We start from the raw sequence: 19,894 nt of genomic DNA on the forward strand, positions 1-19,894 counted from the left end.
ACTTGGCCTACTCTTGGGAAATAAGGCAAGGCAGATTGCTGAGGTGTCAGTGGGGGAGCATTTTGGGGCCAGCAACCATAATTCTATTAGATTTAAAATAGTGATGGAAAAAGGTAGACCAGATCTAAAAGTTGAAGTTCTAAATTGGGGAAAGGCCAATTTTGACGGTATTAGGCAAGAACTTTCAAAAGCTGCTTGGGTGCAAATGTTCGCAGGCAAAGGGACAGCTAGAAAATGGGAAGCCTTCAGAAATGAGATAACGAGAATCCAGAGAAAGTATATTCTTGTTTGGATGAAAGGAAAGGCTGGTAAGTATAGGGAATGCTGGATGACTAAAGAAATTGAGGGTTTGGTTAAGAAAAAGAAGGAAGCATATGTAAGGTATTGACAGGATAGATCGAGTGAATCCTTAGAAGAGTATAAAGGCAGTAGGAGTATACTTAAGAGGGAAATCAGGAGGGCACAAAGGGGACATGAAATAGCTTTGGCAAATAGAATTAAGGAGAATCCAAAGGGTTTTTCCAAATACATTAAGGACAAAAGGGTAACTAGGGAGAGAATAGGACCTCTCAAAGATCAGCAAGGCGGCCTTTGTGTGGAGCTGTAGAAAATGGGGGAGAAACTAAATGAGTATTTTGCATCAGTGTTTACTGTGGAAAAGCACATGGAAGATATAGACTGTAAGAAAATAGATAGTGACATCTTGAAAAATGTCCTTATTACAGAGGAGGAAGTGCTGGATGTCTTGAAACGCATAAAAGTGGATAAATCTCCAGGACCTGATCAGGTGTACCCTAGAACTCTGTGGGAAGCTAGAGAAGTTTTTTCTGGGCCTCTTGCTGAGTTATTTGTATCATCGATAGTCACAGGTGAGGTGCCGGAAGACTGGAGGTTGGCTAATGTGGTGCGACTGTTTAAGAAGGGTGGTAAGGACAAGCCAGGGAACTATAGACCAGTGAGCCTGATGTCGATGGTGGGCAAGTTGTTGGAGGGAATCCTGAAGGATAGGATGTACATGTATTTGAAAGGCAAGGACTGATTAGGGATAGTCAACATGGCTTTGTGCGTGGGAAATCATGTCTCACAAACTTGATTGAGTTTTTTGAAGAAGTAACAAAGAGGATTGATGAGGGCAGAGCAGTAGATGTGATGTTTATGGACTTCAGTAAGGTGTTCGACAAGGTTCCCCATGTTAGACTGGTCAGCAAGGTTAGATCTCACGGAATACAGGGAGAACTAGCCATTTGGATACAGAACTGGCTCAAAGGTAGAAGACAGAGGGTGATGGTGGAAAGTTGTTTTTCAGACTGGAGGCCTGTGACCAGTGGAGTGTCACAAGGATCAGTACTGGGTCCTCTACTTTTCATCATTTATATAAATAATTTGGATGTGAGCATAAGAAGTATAGTTAGTGAGTTTGCAGATGACACCAAAATTAGAGGTGTAGTGGACATCAAAGAAGGTTACCTCAGATTACAATGGGATCTTGATCAGATGGGCCAATGAGCTGAGAAGTGGCAGATGGGGTTTAATTCAAATAAATGCGAGATACTGCATTTTGGGAAAGCAAATCTTAGCAGGACTTATAAACTTAATGGTAAGATCCTAGGGAGTGTTGCTGAACAAAGAGACCTTGGAGTGCACGTTCATAGCTCCTTGAAAGTGGAGTTGCAGGTAGATAGGATAGTGAAGAAGGTGTTTAGTATGCTTTCTTTTATTGGTCAGAGTATTGAGTACAGGAGTTGAGAGGTCATGTTGCAGCTGTACAGAACATTGGTTAGGCCATTGTTGGAATGTTGCATGCAATTCTGGTCTCCTTCTTATCGTAAAGATGTTGTGAACCTTGAAAGGGTTCAGAAAAGATTTACAAGGATGTTGCCAGGGTTGGAGGATTTGAGCTATAGGGAGAGGCTGAACAGGCTGGTGCTGTTTTCCCTGGAGTGTCGGAGGCAGAGGGGTGACCTTATAGAGGTTTACAAAATTATGAGGGGCATGGATAGGATAAATAGACAAAGTCTTTTCCCTGGGCTTGGGGAGTCCAGAACTAGAAGGCATAGGTTTAGGGTGAGAAGGGAAAGATATAAAAGAGACCTAAGGGGCAACATTTTCACGCAGAGGGTGGTACATGTATGGAATGATCTGCCAGAGGAAGTGGTGGAGGCTGGTACAATTGCAACATTTAAAAGGCATTTGAATGGTTATATGAATAGGAAGGGTTTGAAGAGATATGGGCCGGGTGCTGGTAGGTGGGACTAGATTTGGGTTGGGATATCTAGTTGGCATGGATGGGTTGGACCAAAGTTTCTGTTTCCATGCTGTACATCTCAATAACTCTATGACTCTATGATTAGCCTGGGCCTCTGGATCACTGGCCCAGCGAGATTGCCATGATGTCACTATTTCCTAAATTATTAAATGTCAGCTTGTGGCAGTTTTAAATTGATAAATGTTTAACCAGCTAAGAGGAACATTGTTTACAGAATGAAGAAAAGATTCCCTGAAGTTGCTGATAATTTTACTTGAGCTACTTTTCCATTGCTTGGTATCTCTCATGCTTGAGGAAAATCTGTTGCACTGTCAGTTTCACTGTTGTAATGAGAAAAAAAAATTCAGTGGTGTGGAAGAAAATTGAATATATAATTTTACTATATCCCTGTTCGTTGAATGGATATTTGTCTTAATTTTGGCATGCAATATTTTACACTTATTAGCCAGATGCTGTGAGCTATATTGACTGTCAAAGGTCAAGTGCTTCATTTCCAGTTGCTTAGCTGCAACATTTGCTTTATGATGTTACATTATATTGAAGCATCATTTTCATCTCACTAAATTGCAGTGGAGTAAAATTTTTAAAATGACAATGATGGCCATTGAAATAGAATTTCTTCTTTTGCATGTGAAAATAAAGATTCATAATCTTACTGAAATAAACCTCTTGAAAGCAGCTGAGCTTACATCTGCACCATATTTGAATGCCATTCTCCCACTGTTAAGGTCAATAATTTAAAAAAAAATCTGTCAATGGGTAATGACAAATATTTTTGTGCAGAAGTAATTGCCATAGATTGCCTTTTTGGGATGCGAAAACTATAAAAAAATGTTTTAAGAAGCTCTTTGCAAACTGAAGGTCAGTTTAACAGTTTATAACAGTATAACAATGTGGCTGGACAGAAAATGAATACATTTCCAGCTTTCAAAACTAAAACAAAATCACATTAAACTAAACACATTATAATGTAAAACTTAAAACAACAAAAATACTAAATGATGATTGAATGAATTAACCTAATATGCTGTTTGATTTGCTTGTTTGAACATTCATTCTGATCAGTTATAGTGATAACCATTATGAGACTTAAAAGTCTGTAACTGTTTAACCAACATTTTAGTATCTGCATTCCTGACCTGGTTCAACATTTGGCAATATCGCTAAGAATGTTTCTATGACTCCAATGACTGCAGAATCAGCAAACAGTTTGGATGTATTGAATTTATTAATAATTTCCACATGAAGCATTGCAACTGTTGAACAGTTAAAATTTCCCATGGTTTGTTTGCTATACATTGAAGTGTACAAACAATCCAAATCCTGCATTGCACATATGGATAAAGTTGTTAGATTCTCACACCTATGCAAGGGTCTGATTACACACTGGATATAATTTCATCACAGCGACTCACTCATAACAAAATCAAATATTGTTTAATTTAAAGTCAATGTCATTTAAACCTATGAAGCGAATGTTGAAATGTGAACAGGAGAATTAGGATGAGGAGTGAGCTGCTGTAGCCTGCTTCGCCATTCAACAAGATCATGGCTGATCTGACTATTCCACATCCCCACTTACCTCCAAATAAATTTCACTCCCTTTATAATCAAGAATCTATCAGTATCTGCCTTAAATGTATGTGAAAATTCTGCTTCTATCATCTTCTAAGGGACAGTGCTCCAAACTCTCACAACCTTCTATGAGAAAAATAATTCTAATCTTGAATAAGCAACAGTTTATCTTTAAACAGTGGCTCTGAGTCCCCCATAAGAGGGAACATCTTTCCATACCCACTTTGTCAAGATGCCATATATAATTATATATATATTACATTCAATCAAATTGCCTCTCAGACTTCTAAAGTCCTGTGGATACAAGCTCAGTTTGTCCAAACTTTTCTGATAAGGCAACTTTCCTATTGTAGTCCAGTAATCCTCCTCTGAACTGCTCCCAAATATATACATCCTTTCTTAAAAATGAAGACAAATATGGCACTTAGTATTGCAGATGTTGTCTCGGTCCTGATAAAGGCTCCTGCCCAAAGCATTGACTGTCATGCTGTTCTGATGCTCCTTGATCCACATTTTACCAACTCTGACTTTCCAGCATTTGCAGTCCTCACTATCTCCCAGATGTTGTTTCATCAAAGACCTCTATGACTGAAGCATAACTTCCTTAATTTTATATTCAATTCTCCTTGCAATAAATGACAACATTCTATTAGCTTTCCTAAGCTGTAGCCAATAGGTTCATATGAATGGAGATTCAGTCAGCAGCAAGTATCTGCGCACCAACCTTTTGTGACTCTTGCAGTAGTTAACATACATCCCTATACATCCCAGAGCTCTGCAATTTCTCACTACTTAAGATCAACATAATTCTATTTTTATTCTACCTGCCAAAATGAACACCTTCACATTAACCCACATTATTTTCAGTTTTCTGGACCTAAGTCCACTCCGTTAACCTATCTGTATTTTTTTTGCAGCTCCTTTTTATCCTCTTCGTAACTTATCTTTCTTATCTATGTTTCTGTTAGCTAGCTAATCTTCTATCCATGCCAATATTTCATCCCCTACAACATTAGTTTTTACTTTCCTGCAATAACCTTTGATATGGCACCTTATTGAATGCCCTCTGGAAATATAAATACATGTATGAAATCTCTTCCCCAGCACGTGTTACTTCTTCAAAGAACTTCAATAACTGTAACATGATTTCCTTTTGACGAAATCATCTTAAATCTGCTGATTACCTTGATATTTTCTTATTCCCCTGCCATAGTGTCTTTAATAATTGTTCTAATATTTTCCCTATTATGGACATTAAGCTAACTGGACTGTAGTGTCCTTTTTTTTGCTCTCTCTCTCTCTCTCTCTCTCTGTCTCCCCCTTTTTGAATGAAATGCTAGAATCACAATTTTCCATTCCATTAGAGCCTTCCTAAAATCTCAGGAATTTTGGGAAATTAAAAACCAACACATCAAGTAATCTCACTAGCCACTTTTTATAAGATCCTAGGATGAAAAGTCCATCAAGAATCAGGAACTTGTCAGTTGCAGCTCTATCAATTTGCTCAAGAACATTTCCCTTGTAATTGTAATATTCCTGAATTCCTTCCATTTCCTGGTTTACAGCTACTTTGGGATTTTGCTTGTATGCTCTACAGTGAAGACTGAAATAAATACTTGTTTAATTCATCTTCATATTTTCAATGACTAATTCATCAGACTCACTTTCTGTAAAACCAGTATTCACCTTGTGGGGTTATATTTGTGACTTTCCAATCTGCAGGCACCTTGCAGTATTCATGTAATTTTGAAATATAGTCACAGATGCATCAACTCACTCTATAGCACCTCTTTCAATTCTCAAGGGGGTTCATCATCAGCTCATTGTGTTTAGTCAGCTTTCAGTCTTATTAATCTCTCCAATACTGTTTTAGTGATAACCATTATGAGATTTAAAAGTCTGTAACAGTTTGACCAACATTTTAGTATCGACATTCCTGACTTGGTTCAACATTTGGCAATATCACTAAGAATGATTCCAATGACCGCAGAGTCAGCAAATAGATTTGATTAATAACTTCCACATGAAGCATTGCAACTGTTGAAGAGTTAAAATTTCCCATGATTTGTTTGCTATATGTTGAAGTGTACAAACAATCCAATTCAATTCTACGCTTTCCTTAAATCTTTGGATCTTCACTATTTCAGAACAATGTCTTGTGTTTTCCCGTGAAGGCAGGCACAAAGTACTTTATTTATTCCATTGTCATTCAGTATTTCCTATTAGAAATATTCATGTATCTACGTAATGGATGCACATTTGTTTTTGCTATTTTTATTACATGCTTACAGAAACTTCTGCAATTCTTTTATAGAATTTTTGTTAGTTTACATTAATATTCTATTCTCTCTTTCCTTTTCAGTTTCTTGGTGTCCTTTAACTGAATTATAAAATTCTTCCAATCCTCAGGCTTACAACTGTTTTTGGCAGCTTTATAAGCCTCCTCCTTTAAACTAATATTCTCTTTAACTTCTCTTGGGTCTCTTGTGTTTTTCTGTGAGTATTTTTGCCTTAAAAGAATCTATGTTTATTTTAAAAGCCAAACATTCATTCCTTAAATAGTAGTTATTGCCTACCTATTGTCAAACCTTTTAATATATCTTTTCCAATCTATCACAGCCAACTTCCTCTCCATAGCTTCATAATTGCCTTTAGTTTTGGATTTGAAATCCTAGTTTCAGATTGAGTTACATCTTTCTAAGCTTAATGGAAAATTATATTACCTTCTGGTCTACTCTCAAAAAGTTATTTTGCAACTAGATTATTAACTAAGCTTTTTGTGCTGTATAATACTAGATCTTAAATAGTCTGTGCCCTTATTGGTTTCTCAATATATTGCTCCAGAAATGCCAGGGACTCTTCCTTCACAGCATTGCTGTCCATTAGATTTATCCATCTATATGTAGATTGAAGTAATCCATTATTACAGCATTCTTCTTGCTACTTTCATCTTAAATGTCCTGATTTATACCATGTTTTAGGTTACCACTATTGATTGGTGATCTCTAAACCACTAATACCATTTTTGCTACCTTTTGTTGTTTCTTAGCTCCACCCAAAAAGTTTCTACATCATATTCTTCTAATCAGAGATCCTCTCCTATGAATATATAATCTTTACATATCTATACTCTCCAATATGTGGCAATGGGAACAGTCCTGAGATTACTTGCTTAAACGTCCTGCTTTTCAGTCTGTTACCTCGCTTCCTAACTTCTTCTTTCAGAACTGTCTGATCTGCTATCCATCTTTGCACAATAATAAAATCATTTTATTTATATATAGGATAGGTCTCAACTTAGAACGTCTCTTTCTCATTGGAATGTGTCAATTCTGTATGTTCTAGAGTATCCCCTTAAATATCTGGCACTGCATCGCTATTGACCTGTTCCTGAACCTAATTAGCTACCTCTGCTTTTATGACCTTATAACTGCTCCACCTAAGATCAAAATACTAATCTTGGGTCCGCTCTTCCTTCTCTCAAACTGAATGTAAAATTCTATCATATTATGATCACTATCACCTAGGGATACCTTCACTGAGAGGTTAATTTTTAATTGCACAATATCAGGTCTTGTACAGCTTGCTGTCTGGTTGCTTCCATAATTTTGATATACTAAGAAACTATCCTTAAACTATTCTAATGAAATCCCATTTTGAACAACTTTGCCCATCTAATTTCTCCAGTCTACATACTGAGTAAAACCCCATTATTATTGGCCTGCCTTTCTGACAAGCTCTTATTCTTTCTCAACAAAACTGAATGCTGGAGATCTGATATAAATGTAGCAATTAGTAGAGAAAGTGAGAAGATCTGGCAGCTTCTCCAGAAAGAGAAGCAGAGTTAATGTGCACTTTGCGGCCTTCAGGAGTTAACATTGAGTGCAACAACTTCCGATCATGAACTCTATCCTCCATTTTGATCAGAGCTAAGCTATTTTCTGCAACTCACATCAATGTTTCATTTATATTTTGGGTCTACTACCATTAGCAGCCTATTGGCCTTTTGCTCTGGGAACTACCCATCTGTTACACTCACTCCTTCCCATTTTTTCAACAGCATAAAAACTATCATTTATCAGCCCCCTTTTCAAAGAAGAGTCAAATTTGATTCAAAATATTAACACAGTTTCTCTGTCCACAGATCTCCCAGTATTTCTTCCATAATACTCCATTCTACCATGCAGCTACGCTTATTAGGCTGTACACCACTCACCAAGGGACGTCTTGCCTTTATTATTTCTCATCCCTACCTAAACTGCTTTTACATTCTAATTCTTGAACTTGAATCATCCCTCTCTATGTGCTGTAAGTATCATCAATTAATAAAACCAGCTGCAAACATTTTCCAGCTTCCTGCATTTCCTAAATGTCATATACCCTTCAACATGCAGCTTCCAATTTATGTCACCCTGCAATCATATCTCCATGATGACTACCAGCTTGCACTTGCTTATTTCTACCTTTTTCTATCAGTTAATTTGTTCTGTTCTGGACACTAAGTGCTGTCAGATACAGAGCTTTTAGCTTTGTCACTTTATTATTTTTGTAACCTCTAGCCAAAATATGCTGACTTATTGTTAGATTGCTATGGTCTATCTCTTCTGTCACAAGCTGTCACTTTCCACATTGCATGTTTACATTACTCGTAATACATGAAGTCAAATTATTAAGGGCTGCAAACAACAAGTGCTGATCTGCTCAGAATTATTGGCGATTACATGTAGTAAATGATATGTCAGTTTACTTGCAAATAAATTTTAAATGATTTAAAATAGTGACTAAGTTATGATGAATACGATAAAATACTAACACATTATAAACACACAAGGACAATGTCTTATTAATGGGATCATTTCAGCAGTACAACACTGATAAAATCACTAACTAACTGAGATGAACTTTTGACAGTACAATTTTGCCATTATTCTGAGCTGTGATCCTACAATGTAGAGTCAACGTATTGTAACTCCGCAGGTCAATGGTAAGCCACTGGTAGGTAGCTTGGTTATAAGTACAACCAGTAGTAATAGTCCACGAGGTGTTCTCAGGCAGGCGTCACCCTGGCCTTGGCTTTATCAGCGCTGTTTCCAGACAGCATGCAGTCCTTCTGAACAACATGATGAAGTGCCGTGTCCTTATGTTAGTCCTCGCCTTCCTTTCTACTGTGAAGGCTGAGGAAACGGAGGTAGAGGAAGAACCAAAGCAAGATGCTGAAGAAGTCTTTTCAGATGAGATTACTGAAGACCAGGACGTTTTAGTACTTAATGAGCACAACTTCCAGAGAGCACTAAAAGAGAACAAATACCTCCTGGTGGAATTTTGTAAGTAGGCAATTTCATTCTTTTGCTTGAACGTTAAAACTAAAAAAAACTTTCTTGTCAAGCCATGTACTTGCAAATATCAATACAAAGTTGAACAACAAAATGTGCCAGCTCATACTTCCAAACTTTACTTATTTTAGTCAATCTGTCATGCTCTGATATGTGATAATGCACTGCAGTAGCAGGTGGGACTTAAATGCAGACATTTTGGACACTATCACAGTGCCACAACACCTTATTTCCGAACTCCATATTTAATTGTGTGTTTAGCCAATTAATGAAAGCAAAATTATCACTATCTGAAAATAGTGGTGATGGAACCACATATATTGCTGATTAATTATAAATGGAATCTAAAACTTTTACTTTATCTCTGCAAATTTATAATTGGAGTCATTTTGCACCCTTGAGGACAAGGCCAAAGTTTCCAGAGTTCCTTGGAGGTATCATTATTTTCTTAAATAATAATAACTGTAATAATATACAGTGCATGTTCTAGAAGCTTCTGAAAAATTCTGCTTTGTTATTATATTTTAAAGGTAAGAATCTGAGCCACCACAACCGCAATTCAGTGCTACTGCCATGATTGAAATCCATTACATTTAGAAGCAGACTCATCCATGGTGGTACTACAATATCTTATTTTGCATTACAAACACTTGCATTGCCTGATTAGTATGAATCCATAATGCAGAATGCAAAACTCTCATGCAAAATGTTTCTAATTGCAAGCGCTAGAAATTCAGCAGAAGAGTTCACAGCCAGCTATTGTTTCTTACTTTGTCACAATTGGCCTACCAGACAAAGTAATGCATAAAATAATTCTGAGAAAACAAAAAAAAATTATTCTCGAGCCAAGCTACATTACTTTTTAAAGAAAAGATAATAATTGGGCTATATTTAATTCTTACAGTAGGAGGGGAAGCACGTAGCTCAGTGGTTAGCACTGCTGACTCACAGTGCCAGGGACCCGAGTTCAATTCCAGCCTCAGGCAACTGTCTGTGTGGAGTTTGCGCAAAACCTCCTCCACCTGCCCTCAGTCTGCGTGGGCTTCCTGCAGGTGCCACCATTTCCTCCCACAGTCCAAAGATGTGCAGGTTAAGTGAATTGGAGATGTAGTGGACAGCAAAGTTCAATGAGATCAGAGGGGCTGAGGAGTGGCAGATGAGTTTAATTTGTGGGGGGCACGGTGGCACAGCAGTTAGCACTGCTGCCTCACAGTGCCAGAGACCCAGGTTCCCGCCTCAGGCGACTGACTGTGTGGAGTTTGCACATTCTCCCTGTGTCTGCATAGGTTTCCTCTGAGTGCTCCGGTTTCCTCCCACAGTCCAAAAGTGTGCAGGTTAGGTGAATTGGCCATGCTAAATTGCCCGTAGTGTTAGGTGAAGGGGTAAATGTAGGGGAATGGGTTGCGCTTCGGCGGGTCAGTGTGGACTTGTTGGGCCGAAGGGCCTGTTTCCACACTGTAAGTAATCTAAACAAATGTTTTACGTTGTTGTGTTTGCCCTGTTTGTTTTCTGTGCTAGAGTATTCAACTGGGAAAAGAAAAAGAAACAAGTTACAAACTTTTTTTGAAGGCTGAAAGTTTATTAGCTGATATATAACATTTTAGTTAACTGTTTATCTTAAGGTTAATATTTCTACATCTCCTTTCAAAAGATGCCCCTTGGTGTGGACACTGTAAGAATTTGGCGCCGGAATATGCCAGTGCTGCAGGACAGCTGAAGAATGAGTCCTCTGAATTAAAACTTGCCAAGGTTGATGTCATAAAAGAGAAGGAGCTTGGTTCAGAATTTGGGATCAATAGCTATCCAACATTAAAGTTTTTTAAGGACAGTGACAGAAAAACTCCCATTGACTATACAGGTAATGCCATGTCCTTACTGGTATACTTACTGACAGACAATGAGAATGTGAAATGTAAAGACAGTTATAGCTAAAGAGAGCACCACAACAGATAAAGTGAATGGAGGGCATGTACTAAATGAATGTTTTATTTTATTTTACCCTTAACCTAATTGCTCTATGATTGGAATCAGGATTTCTGTGTTTACGTTGATTGTTTTTAGCAGCGGATGATAAAAAAATCACAATATTCAGGAAGAACTACCCCAAATCTTGCATTACACCACTTATTTGACTTGGAATATGTGAACCTTTAAGTGCCCCTTTTTTTTATTGGAAGAAGTGACCTCTTTCACATGTCCTTGAGTTAGCTATTATCAGTTTCAATTCATTGATAATTATGACTATTTTGACTGGTCACTTTAACATACTCAACTCCCTTTTAAGACTCTGACTGAGACTGCCCTGCATTGTGATTAACCAGTCTTATTTTATTTAGTTCTCATCCATACGTCCTAATCATCTAACATCATTCAATGCTTCCATGATAATCTATATGACTGTGTTAAGAAAAGATACACTGTCCTTAGTCAAAGCAAAAGTGATTGCTATAGTCATGGAGATTCTTCCAGGAATACCATTGACATTTTACAAATATAGGAGAAAGTGAGGACTGCAGAAGCTGGAAAGCCAGAGTCGAAAAGTGTGGTGCTGCAAAGGCACAGCAGGTCAGACAGCAAAGGACTGCACTTTGCAAGGTTAAGAGGTTGGATTGGGTAAGAGGGGTGGACAGGTTGAGGCGATCATTGTCATGGCGGCAGTTGGACATAAAGAGGTTGAGAGGAGGTAAGAGACCAGGATGGGTGTCCAAGATGCTGGAGAATATTAGAAACAGGAGAAGGGGTCTCAGAGGGTTGGTGGGAGTCAGAACTGAAAAGGCAAGCATGGAGACAGAGGCGGCAGAAGAAAAATTTGATGTTGCAACGCAAATGGAATTTGTAGTGGTATGAAGGTGAGATCTTTACTGAGGATTGATCATTCATCCTCAGTGAAGGAGAGATCAGGGGCATGGTAAAAACTTGGCAGAGCTGGGGCTTGGGGCTTGGTGTAGAGGTGGAGTTGGGAGTTGGGAGAGGAGATTTTTCTTGGAGTGGAGGTGATTGATGATTGATGATATTATGGGTGATGTCACTGGAGGAAGTGGCATAAACAGAGGTGGTTGGGGCAGAGGGGTGCGAAAGTGGTATGCTCAGTGGCATTCACAGTGGGGAAAGAGAGATTCTGGGTGGCATTGGCGGAAGCGATGTCTTCGGTGGCAGGGTTCTTGGTGGTGGTTGTGGAGACAACATGGTTAGCAGAGCCTCCCAACACTATCACATTCCACAGAGACCACTCCCTCCATGACTCCCACCACCTACCCACCCTCCATACCCGGCACCTTCCCATGCTGCCTCAGGAGGTGTAAGACTTTCGCCAACATCTCCCACCTCACCTCTATCCAAGGCCCCAAACGATCTTTTCACATCCAGCAGAGATTTTCCTACACATCCACTCACGTCATCTAATGTGTCCATTGTAGTTGATGTGGTCTCCTGTACATCGGGAAGACATGACACCAACTCGCAGAATGTTTCATGGAACATCTCTGGGACACACACACCAAACACCCCACCATCCTGTGGCTGAACACTTCAACTCCCCCTCCCACTCCTCCAAGAATATGTAAGTCCTGGGCTACCTCCACCAACAAATCCAAGCCACTCGACAGCTGGAGGAAGAATGCCTCATCTTCCACCTTGGGAACCTTCAACCACACGGCATCAACATCGACTTCACTAGTTTCCACATCTCCCCTCCCCTCACCTCATTCCAGATCCAACCCTCCAACTCAGCACCGCCCTCTTGAACTATCCTACCTGTCCATCTTCCTTCCCACCTATCCACTCCATCCTCCCCTCCGATCTATCACTATTACGCCCAACCTCATCCACCTACCACCTTCCCATCTACCTTCCCTCCAGACCCACCCCCATCCCCCATTCATCTCTCAGCCCTCTTTCCCCTTCACATTCTTGATGCAGGGTTTATGCTCGAAAGATCGACCCTCCAGCTCCTCGAATGCTGCCTGACCTGCTCTGCTTTTCGACTTTGATCTCCAGCATCTGCAGTCCTCTCTCTCTCTCTCTCTCTCTCTCTCTCTCACATACACACACACATACACACACTCACAAGAACAGCCCATGGGCAAAGCCTTCATAGCTTAAGTGGAAGTTCAAGTGAATGCTAAGCAGAGTGTGGGTTCAAAGTATCAGTATCATCAGTTGTGCTCTTCAGCAACCTGGGAAAAGCCTGTTGTGAGTATGCTAAGGGCACTGGTAATGTTTCCTCTAGCTGTGGCACTGCACTCTAAGGTTTTGGCTTGTGGGTGATTAAGAGTACCCCAGAAAGTATGGCTGACTGACCTGCTGTGCTTTTCAGCGCCACACTTTTCAACTTTACAAATAAAGGTTAGAGTAGACCAGGAACAGCATCCTGGATTATCCTGGATAACCTATTATTTATTTTATAGTATGGGCAGTCTGGGAAACAGTGGTGTTTGAGGGCTACCCAACTGTGGCTCAACTGAATTGTGCAGACCTTGCCTGCTCACTTAGACAGCACCATAACATAGGGTAAGATCGTTTCCACTATGTACAATGGATCACCAACCTACATTTAGTATTATTTTCTCAGATATCATGTTTGTGTTAATCTCCTTTTTTAAAGCCCTTAAAGTGAAGAATGTAAGAGCAGCAAGTTGGCATTGGGATTCCATTCCAGCCTTGGGTCAGGTTAGGAACAGAGAAATATCCATCCACTCTGTTCTTGACTTTGTCTCTGCTTCCAGCCTAAATTATTATGGGAGATTTAACAGAGAGATTTTTATTGGAATTAGGAGCAAATTACCAAAACATGTCAGGAAATTATCTGTAAGACATTGACTTCTGCCTTTTACTCAGGTGAGATGAATGGCCGGTGTCCAACCAACTCTCAGGAGGCAAATTACATTTGAAATAGATGAATGAGGGTGGAGCTTCAAATTTAATCTATTTTGCGTGTTTAAGTGAGACTGGCTGGTTTTCCATGACACCTACACCAAGGTCGTGGAGCTCACTTTGTGTGGGTCGAGAGGAGCAGGGATGTTTCTTCCCACCTCTCCAAGCTCTTCTTCCAAGAACTAGGATAATCACCATTCAAAGCCATCCCCACAATTGGACCTTAAGGTTATGGCCCTCTCCTAGGATTTTACACCCTTGGCCATCATGAATCAGACCATTCCTCCCATGGTCAGAGCTGCTGATTGTTCTGACACTGCAGTCCCTTCCTGAAAACCACCCAGCAAAGGGGGAAATGACACCTGCACGAGGAGGATACAGGCAGCTCTTCAGATGGTGAGGACGGGCGTAAGGAGGTCATCACCAGAGGAAGAGACAGAGCGTCGCAGGGAGAAAGGAGGGCAGCACCCCCCAAACAGGAAATGACGAACCCTCTGAGGGGACTGGTAAAGACCACCCCCTCACCCGGTGAGAACCAGGAGGTACCCACCACCCCACAGCTTCAGGTAATTGGGAGCAGCGATCTTCTGACAGCCCCGCTGTCAGACAGAGAACGGGACTGTGCAAACCCTGGTCCCGACCTGAAGACACCAGAGCGGGGAAATGCCTGCAGCGTGGAGCCGGACAGCTACCTCAGCCCTGGGAGGGTCCAGCAGTTCACGTTCACCACAGGAATGCAGATAGCGACCCCAGAGAGGCAGGGCCAACAGCAAGTGGACACTGGTAACCTCACAAACTGTTAAAATGGTGATAAAAATTGCCAGTATTAATGTGCGTAGCATTAAATCTGCTACGCAAGGTGTCTCTATGTTGGCCTTCCTGGCCAACGTTAAAGCTGATGTCCTGTTTCTGCAGGAGTGTGGGATACCGCACCTCAGCAGCTACAGGAGATGGTCAAGCTCATGGGCCCATGGGCTATCAGTTTGGTTGGGGGCAATGACAGCTGCGCCTCAGGCCTGGGTATCCTGTTGTGAGGAGGCAACTTCAGCATCTCCGAGGTTAAGGAGGTGGTGGGTGGGTGGGTGCCTCCTCGTCACTGATATCATGTATAGAAACGTTCACCTGAGACTGATTTATGTGTACGCCCCAACGGGTAAGAGTGAATGCTTGGCCGTCCTGCAGCAGCTTCCACTGTTGCTGGCTACGTCCAGGCCATTCTGGCCGGAGACTTCAACTATATCATTGTTGCAGATGGACGATCCGGCGGGGGGGGACAGTAAACTGGACGCCATGTCCAGAGCCCTGATGGACACGGTAAAAGATGCCAAGCTGCACAACATCTTCAGCACCCCTGCAGATGGAGCTCAGCAGAGATACACCTGGTCACGGGCAGACGGGTCTATCCGCTCAATGATAGATTGCCTGTTTGTGTCTCGAATGTTCTCAGTTAGATCCACAGACGTCAAGCTGGTGTTCTTCTCTGCTGGCTGACTGTCACCTGTAGGATGAGCAGTGGCTGGTAAGGGAACGTGGAAGCTGAACACCAAGCTGCTGACCCCGGGAAACATTGAGGAGCTCAAGAGGGACTACGCAGGTTGGAGAACCGTGAAGCCCCTCTTTGAGTCTCCAGTGGACTGGTGGGAAACAGTAAAAGGGAACATCAAGAGGTTCTTCATCCTCAAAGGTGTTCATGAGGCGAGAGAGAGGTGGGGAAAACTGTCCCAACTCCAGGAAAGTATGCAGAACCTGCTCCTGCTGCAGACGATGGGGGTGGATGTCACGGAGGACTTCCAGGAGGTGAAGGGCCAGCAAGCCTTGCTCTTTGCCTCGGAGGCCTCCAGGATAATCTTCCGGTCCAGGGTCCGCTCGGTGGAGCAGGACGAGACGTGCTCATGTTTCTTCTTCCAGAAGATGCACAAAGAGAACTCTGTGCTCAGCAGCCTGAAGAAAGAAGATGGCTCGATAACATCATCTCGGGCTGACATCATGAGGATCAGTAAATCCTTCTATGCCAGTCTGTATGACGCGAAGCCAACCAACAGAGCGGCCTCCCAGTCTTTCCTGTCCTCTATCACGGAGGTCTTAGACGACAGAACATGGAAGAAGCTGGACTAGCCGCTATCTCTGGACGAGCTGACCAAGGCCCTCGAGTCCTTCGAAAAGAATAAAACTCCCAGAAGCGACAGCTTACCGGTCGAGCTCTCTTCTGCTCTGTGGGACTTGATTGGCCAGGACCTGCTGGAGGTGTATGTCAGTATGCTTCAGGCAGGTACCATGAGTGAATCCATGAGGAAAGGCATCATCACCCTCATCTACAAATGGAAGGGGGAGAGGGAGGAAACCAGAAAATGGAGACCAATCTAACTATTGAATGCAGATTACAAAATCTTGTCAAAGGTCATTGCCAACTGGATCAGGTCTGCTCTGGGATCGGTGATCCACCCGGACCAAATCTGTGCTGTACCGGGCAGGAAGATCGCTGAGAGTCTCGCACTCCTCAGGCATACGATCCCCTACATGCAGGACAGGGGGTTGGACACCGGCCTCATCAGCCTGGACCAGGAGAAAGCCTTTGACAAGATATCACATATGTATATGAGAGCTGTTCTCTCCAAAATAGGCTTGGGGAAGGGAATCTGCAATTGGATCAGACTGCTCTACACCAACATTATCAGTGCAGTCTCAATCAATTGGTGGGAATCAGATTGCTTCCCAGTCAGATCTGGAGTCAGGCAGGGCTGCCCTCTCTCTCCTGCCTTGTTGGTTTGCTGCATAGAGCCATTTGCCGAGTCCACCAGGCAGGATGCGAGCCTGAGAGGAGTGACTATTCCTGGCAGTGGGGGCCTGCAGGTTAAGGCCTCCCTGTACATGGATGACGTCGCCGTTTTCTGCTCAGATCCAATGTCCGTGCACCGACTCATGTGCATATGTGACCAGTTCAAGCGGGCCTCGGGGGCCAAGGTCAACCGAGGCAAGAGCGAGGCCATGATCTTCGGGAACTGGGCTGACCAATCCTTCATCCCCTTCACTGTCAGGACTGACCACCTGAAAGTGATGGGTATTTGGTTTGGAGGGCTGGGGTGTGCTCCAAGTCTTGGGAGGAGTGTATCAAGAAAGTGATTCTGGATTAGTGGTGCTGGAAAAGCACAGCAGTTCAGGCAGCATCCGAGGAGCAGGAAAATCGATGTTTTGGGCAGAAGCCCTTTATCTACCTATCAAGAAAGTGAGGCAGAAACTGGGCATGTGAAAGCTATGGGTGCTCTCCATCCCGGGAAAAAACCTGGTCATCAGGTGCGAGGCACTGCCAGTGTTGTTATACATGGCACAGGTCTGGCCTATTCCCAGAACCTGTGCCGCTGCAGTCACCTGGGCCATCTTCCATTTTATATGGATACCAAAGATGGCCAGGGTCCGAAGGGACTTGATGTATAAAAATCTGGGCAACGGGGTAAAAAACACACCCAATGCCACCCTCTCCCTGATGGCCACCTTTGTGTGTGGCTGCATCAAGCTGTGCGTGGATCCCCGGTACGCAAACATCAAGTGTCACTATGTACTGAGGTTCTACCTGTTCCCGGTGTTGCGAAGGATGGGCCTGGCCTCGCTGCGCGGAACACTCCAAGTTGGGCCGTTCCATATCACCTGCCCTTTTTGGATAAATTTATGAAGAAAAACACCTTTGACCACAAGTCCATCAGGAAGTGGTCAGCACATAGTATCCTTGAGACCCTTCAGGAAAAGGAGAGGGCGGATCCTGTCGAGTGGTTCCCTGAGCAGACTGTCAAAGCCATTTGGCAGAATGCTTCATTGCCAGAACTTTCCAACAAGCACCAAGACATGACTTGGTTGGTCATGAGATGGGCTCTGCCTGTGAGATCCTTTATGAACGCCTGGACTCTCAGCCACACCGCACACTGCCCTCAAAGTGGCTGCAGGGGAGACAAGACTGTCACACACCTCCTTCTGGAAGGTGCCTATGCAAAGGAAGTCTGGAGAGGAATGCAGTGGTGTTTGTCGAGGTTCGTCCCGAGCAGCTCTGTGACGTAGGACTCCGTGCTCTACGGTCTGTTCCCCCGGACTCACACCGAGATGAACATCAACTGTGCCTGGAGGATCATCAACTCGGTCAAAGACATGCTTTAGTCTGTCCGAAACCTGTTGATCTTCCAGCTGAAGGAGCTGACCCCGACTGAGTGTTGCAGACTGGCACATTCCAAGGTCCTGGACTACGTGTTGAGGGACGCGCTGAAGCTTGTGGCAGCTGCCGCCAAGGCACAGTGGGGAAAGACCACCGTGTAACGTCTGCCTGCCAAAGAAGAACAGGGGGCCCACTCAGTAAGTGGACTCTGCTGAAGCCTCAGCTAAATATATGGATGGTAAACGTACAGATCTGTGTATACGAATGATTAATTCCGATCTCTGTATGTGAAGAAATAGAATGTAAACATATGTATGGCACCACCAATTGTACAGATCATCAAAATATTTTATGAATAAAGTATATTTTTGAAATTAAAACAAGACACTGCAGTCTCTTCCTGAGTATACAGTTGAAACTCTAACCTGCAGGATTCCTGGTCACCCTTCTCCTGGTATCAGAAAGCTTCAATTCTTTCTCCTGACAATTGAATCTGTCAATCCTATCCTCAGAAGAGTATCACCATTTCATTTCAGAGATATGGATTAACTTTGTTGACAATACACTCATCCAGTTTACGTGGCTCTTTAGAAGGCAATCTCCATTTCTTTATCCATTGAGCTTTTCCACCAGCAGTAGATTTTCTAAATCATAAGTCTTTGTGACGTGTCTAAGAAATTCCAACCGTCCTTTCCCAGTCTTGGGTGTTCTTTTTTCAACTAAGTCTTTGCTAGCAGCTCTTCACTGGTAGTGCAACTTTCCCAAGAAATCATACCTCAACATGTCACTTTATCCATCTGCAGTAAAGACTGACTTGTCACATAGTTGGTTTCTTCCAAATTATTTTTCAGAAATTCAATTCTGTTCAGAGTAATCAGTAGGACAAGTCATGTTATTTAAGAGGCTTAAAATACAATATTAGAGCAAATGTTGACCATAGATACATGAATTACTTGTATAAGATATATCGATACTCAGCTGATGCTTTATCTTCTTCCAGGAAAAAGAAATGCCAAAGGCATTATTAGCTGGCTAAAGAGAAGAATTGGTTCCAGCTATACATTCCTGGACAGTATATCTGAAGTTGAAAAGTACATTGGCTCAGCTGAGGTTGTCATTGTTGGCTTTTTCAAGGTAATTGTTTTATTTATTGGCACAAAAATCTTGTACAGTACATGTATAGTTATTCAGACTTGTTCATTTTACATCGTTCTTCATATGCTGGAATATTTTACAGAACTGACTTTGCATTTCTTTATTGAGGACCTTGAAAGTGATGATGTGAAAACACTTTCAGAGACAGCAAATGATATGGTCGAAATACCATTTGCTATCACCAATGATCCAGAGACTTTAGAAAGCTATGGCATATCAAAGAATACCATAACGTTGTTCAAAAAGGTAAGTTAAGCAAACTTTATCTAATACGGCTGTCTTATTTGGAAAAACAATTATGATTTAACAAATGCATCCTTGATCCAGTTATAGACTGCCTATTTACTTTTTTTTATAAACAGACAGAAACGCAGAAAAAACGATCATAACAAGCAATAAAGAAAACCAAAAATCAAAAAAGGTCTACCTGAAACAAGGGGGAGAGACCAAAAAAACTCTCCTCCTTAGTAGGAAAACCAACAGCAGTCATGAATAGCCTGACTGTGTGGTCCAGGCAGTTCAGAGGTCAGTTCCCTCCCTTAACACAAAATGGAG

General features: G+C 42.0%; 1 protein-coding gene across 1 annotated transcript in view; it reads left to right on the forward strand.

The window, feature by feature from the left end:
• Positions 1-8,960: 8,960 nt before the first annotated feature.
• LOC140464797 (protein disulfide-isomerase A2-like) overlaps positions 8,961-19,894 on the forward strand; it is a 30,247-nt gene continuing 19,313 nt past the window's right edge. Inside the window, exons 1-4 of the mRNA XM_072560283.1 lie at positions 8,961-9,165; positions 10,826-11,032; positions 19,185-19,318; positions 19,448-19,585. Coding sequence (XP_072416384.1) covers positions 8,961-9,165; positions 10,826-11,032; positions 19,185-19,318; positions 19,448-19,585 — 684 coding nt within the window. The remainder of the gene's footprint in view (positions 9,166-10,825; positions 11,033-19,184; positions 19,319-19,447; positions 19,586-19,894) is intronic.

The sequence above is a fragment of the Chiloscyllium punctatum genome, chromosome 40, assembly GCF_047496795.1.
Source record: "Chiloscyllium punctatum isolate Juve2018m chromosome 40, sChiPun1.3, whole genome shotgun sequence".
Lineage (NCBI taxonomy): Eukaryota > Metazoa > Chordata > Chondrichthyes > Orectolobiformes > Hemiscylliidae > Chiloscyllium > Chiloscyllium punctatum.